Genomic DNA, 4,165 nt, shown 5'->3' on the forward strand with positions numbered 1-4,165 from the left:
TTCTGAATTGTGTTACTATTTTGTAATCTAGAATCAAGTAGTGGTTAATCTTCCACCTCCCTGAGTTCGACCGGTATGTGCTACGACAACGTACACTTGCGTAATAAAATAAAATCCTAAAAATGTTGTGTATACTCTATCTCAATTTCTTGTTGCCCCACAGGTTTGTCATTGGAATGGTGCTCTTCGTGTTTTGCGTTATTTAAAAGAAAGTCGAGGGTATTGTGTTGCACCCTTTGAGTGATATGCAACTTACTATAACCCATACATCAAAGTTCCTATTACTACAAAACGGTTTTTTGAAATTTTGCTATTTGCATCAAAGTTCCTACGGATGTATATATGCCCTAGATCTTTTGGGCACCATTTGTTCTTAGCTTGGATGACGACCTATATTAATCCCTGCATATATACTCATCGCTGCATCTGATTTTAGGAAGTTTGGTAGTTCTGACTTCTGTGTAGGAATGCCCTACAGAATTACCGTTCTTGCTCATTCTTTTGGATTTAAATAAGTTTTACGTTAGTTAGCACTACCACAATCTTCCTATTACATTTAGGGTTGGGACCTATAATGATTGATGGATCAATGAGAATTTCAAATTCATAAACTCCTAGAGCGACATATCTTGGGAAACCTCTTCCACCACCATCTTTGGAGAATCTGATGAAAAACGATCCGACAGGTCTTCCAAAAATTATCTACTTCCATCATTCTTTAATTTTTTAGGATGGTAAGATAAAAGGTCCTACCAGACCGAACCTTTCGCAGATTAGACGGCCCAGGTTAGCGAGAAGATACTTTAAGAACGGGGAAATGATAAAGGGATCCCCTATCTCAAAGTGCCCCTAGTGAGGAGTTGAACCCTACCTTGAAATTAAAAGGTTCTTTCGATACCACTAAGTCAAGCTTAGCTTGGTCCATCATTATTTGATGGTCACTGCAAATATTTAATAACTCAGATCTTTTAGGCTCGTATCATACCAGTATACCAAGGAACTAATAAAAAAGGAGAAAAAGAAGTTCCTTGAACTTCTGGTAGGGGACTCTAGCTCAAAAGGTTAATATTAGTTCATCACTAGTAATTAACCTAGATGTTCATCTTTATGATTATTTCAAATTTAACAAAATTAGTTTATCAAGTATAATGCAAGAAGATTGTTTAATATTTTTTCGTTAAGGTTATTAGGGGTTTTAAGAAGATGCTACTTCCAGACAAAAGCTTTCAATTGATTTAAGCAAAAAAGTTTATATGAAAAGAGTGGTGACATGTGGTATATCTTTAATACTCCATATTGTAATCGATAACACTATAAGGATAAATGTTTTTCCTATTACTAGTTAGTATATGCCAATGTTTCCTTACGGTAAATAGGTCTTACTAATAATGAATTTTAATTACTTACGTATTTTCGTCTTTAGTTTCTTAAGTGCTATACATATATCATTTCGTTTTTTCAAAATTTAGGTGAGAATCTTATTTCATAAAAGACCTGTAAAACAAAAGAGACAAATTTGTTGCACACTTAATTGCAAGTCATAATCATGGATAACCCATAACACACTAACAAATACATATACACATAACACAATACAAATACTAAGTATATATAATATATATATATATATATATGAAGTCATGAACTAGTAGTATAGCATTGGATTTTATTTTTATCCAATATATGTGACATAACATCATTTATATATGTATACATTTGGATGATGATAATGATCATAGTCACAAACTACTAATAATTCTCCTTAGTAATTAATTTACACTTTTGACGTCTGTTGCATCACTAGTGTGATCGATTTTTAATTCACCTCTTAGATCATTAAACCACTAATCAATTAACTCTTCACTCCAAAAAAAAAAAAACAACCAAATTATTACCATCTTCTTCTAGAAAAGGTCAGCAGCATTTTCAACATCTAAGGACATGTCCAACATGTTTACATGTTCCTGGCTAATCCCTTCCTCAAACAACCACTTCTCTAGTAGAGAAAGTGGTACTTGTTCCTCCGCCACCGCTGCCGCCGTCACGAAACGTGGTTTGCTCTCGTCCTGGAACACCTCCACCGACGCCGACACTTGCGAGTTATTGTCGTTGGTAGTAGTGGTAGTGGTTGTAGTAGTTGTTGACGAGTTCGAATTCGAGTTAAAGCGTAGGAGTGACTTAAACTCCTCATGATCAGGGGACTTGATCCATTTCTTATCATTACAAGAGTTTTGAGTAGAATCTCGTGATGATCCACCTGAGATGGGCTTATGGATCATCCAGCTTTCAAGCAACCGAGCAATGTTTTCAGTGCTCGAGGCGTAGATGGACTGTTGTTGTTGTTGTTGGGCCTGGGTTGGGCTTGAAAGAAGTTCGGGCTTGTCAATGGATAAGGCCTCACATAGGGCTTGTTTAGCCATGTTGATATCAGTTTGGAGCCTTCTTTCCCACTGTCCTTTGTTGGAAGTGTTATGGGAAGAAGAGGTGGAAGATGATGAGTTTGAGGAAAACCCTTCTTGAGATAATGTGTTTTGACCATCTTGCCCTTCTTCTTCCTTCTTTAGCTTCTTCTTCAGATGGGTATTCCAGTAATTCTTTATGTCATTGTCTGTCCTTTGTGGCAGGTAGGATGCTATGGCTGCCCATCTATATTATAGTAAAATAAAATAAAATAAAAGTTAGATTTTTTGGATCAATACATAATTATTATGTATACATGCATATATACATGAACACAGCAAAATATGGAAAAGCTAAGCAGCAATAGATATATATTCTTCTAGAGTATATGGTATAAAATTTTCTAGTAGTATAGTTTTGTACTATGTGTAACAGATCCCATAACATGGACAAATGAGTAATAAATAGCTCTTTTGTATCGGGAATTAGTAAAACAAATATATTAATTAACAAATCAAAATATGGATATGTTTAATTAATAAATACTATAATAATTAAATTTACCTATTGCCCAAAAGAGCTTGAAGATGTATAATCATCTTCTCCTCTTGTTCAGTGAAATTGCCTCTCTTAATACCAGGGCGAAGATAATTTGTCCATCTGAGCCTGCAACTTTTGCTGCATCTACGCAATCCTGATAATAAAACCATAAAATTTACATAAATAAACCAAATAAATTCTCTTGATTAAGCTACCAAATACACTAACCCTAGTAAAAAGGGTTTTAATGAAGATCATGTAGAAAAGTAAGCAAGTGAAAGCTTTTAGTAGCTGGCAGAAGCAGCAACAGCACAGAGGGAATTTAATACACACTTTAATGATCAAACCAACCCACATGAGGAACTACCAAAACCACACAAGATCATCCTAAAGTTTAACCAAAGAGTAGGAAATATAAAGTGTTTTTGTTATTCATTTTTTACAAAATATATATTTCGTACAACTAAGAGTAAAATAAATATTCTTCTTGGGTGATCCCAATATTATTTTTACACAACGAAGAGTTAGCTAGGTTATAATTTATAAGGAGAGAAAAATACCAGTATTAGTAGGAACAGCCCTCCAGTTTCCAGGACCATGTTCTTGAATATAAGAAACTAAGATGATATCTTCTTCAGGAGTCCAAGGACCTTTCTTCACACCTATTTTATCACAACATGGTGGCCTTCCCATTTTTCTCTCTCCAGAAAAAAGATATCAATCTTTTTAATTAGTATATGAATGATGTATAAGAAATAAAAACAACAGAACTTTAGGGTGGTAGTAGTAGCTAAGAATAAGTAAGTAGTCTTTATCAAAATTGTAGCAACTTAGGTTTCTTCTTAAGAGAAAGAGAGAAAAGTTGTTTTCTTGTTTCTGGATTTGGGATTTTTTCAGAAAATGGAAGAGAAAGAAAGGTTAAAGACAAGGGTCCAAGAGTAGGGATACCCTTAGTGTATATATATAACTTTTAATTATACACTATAATAATAAGTGTTAAGAGTGACAAATATTATATAGAGTAAAAAATAAGAGTGAAAGACTACTACGCTGACCATGAAAGAGAGAGAGATAGAAAGAGAAAGAGAAAGGGTTCGAAGAGTCAAAAGGAGACAGCAAGAGCATTTACTCCTGTGGTTTGCAAAAGTCAGCTTTGCTTTGAGCCTCACCGAACCGCGTGGCATTCAATACATTGTTTTCTCTTTATATATCTTTTTTTCCTTTT

At 34.3% G+C, this 4,165-nt stretch overlaps 1 protein-coding gene across 1 annotated transcript; it reads right to left on the reverse strand.

Moving 5' to 3' along the window:
• Nucleotides 1-1,585: 1,585 nt before the first annotated feature.
• On the reverse strand, nucleotides 1,586-3,918 carry LOC104894055 (myb-related protein 306). Its single transcript, XM_010680223.3, has 3 exons — nucleotides 3,501-3,918; nucleotides 2,965-3,094; nucleotides 1,586-2,646 (listed from the first exon to the last, which is right to left on the reverse strand). Exons 1-3 carry the CDS (start codon nucleotides 3,631-3,633, stop codon nucleotides 1,905-1,907), a joined length of 1,005 nt encoding a protein of 334 aa, XP_010678525.1. The 5' UTR covers nucleotides 3,634-3,918; the 3' UTR covers nucleotides 1,586-1,904.
• Between the last annotated feature and the right edge of the window lie 247 nt (nucleotides 3,919-4,165).

Source organism: Beta vulgaris, chromosome 5 (genome assembly GCF_026745355.1).
Source record: "Beta vulgaris subsp. vulgaris cultivar EL10 chromosome 5, EL10.2, whole genome shotgun sequence".
NCBI lineage: Eukaryota > Viridiplantae > Streptophyta > Magnoliopsida > Caryophyllales > Amaranthaceae > Beta > Beta vulgaris.

Bases quoted from the DNA above. Each gene is read 5' to 3' on its own strand.
- LOC104894055 (XM_010680223.3), bottom strand. From the start codon at position 3,633: ATGGGAAGGCCACCATGTTGTGATAAAATAGGTGTGAAGAAAGGTCCT. The intron at 3,095-3,500 runs GTATTTTTCTCT...TTTTATTATCAG, and splicing joins GGCTGTTCCTACTAATACTG to GATTGCGTAGATGCAGCAAA. The intron at 2,647-2,964 runs GTAAATTTAATT...ACTATAATATAG, and splicing joins CAAGCTCTTTTGGGCAATAG to ATGGGCAGCCATAGCATCCT.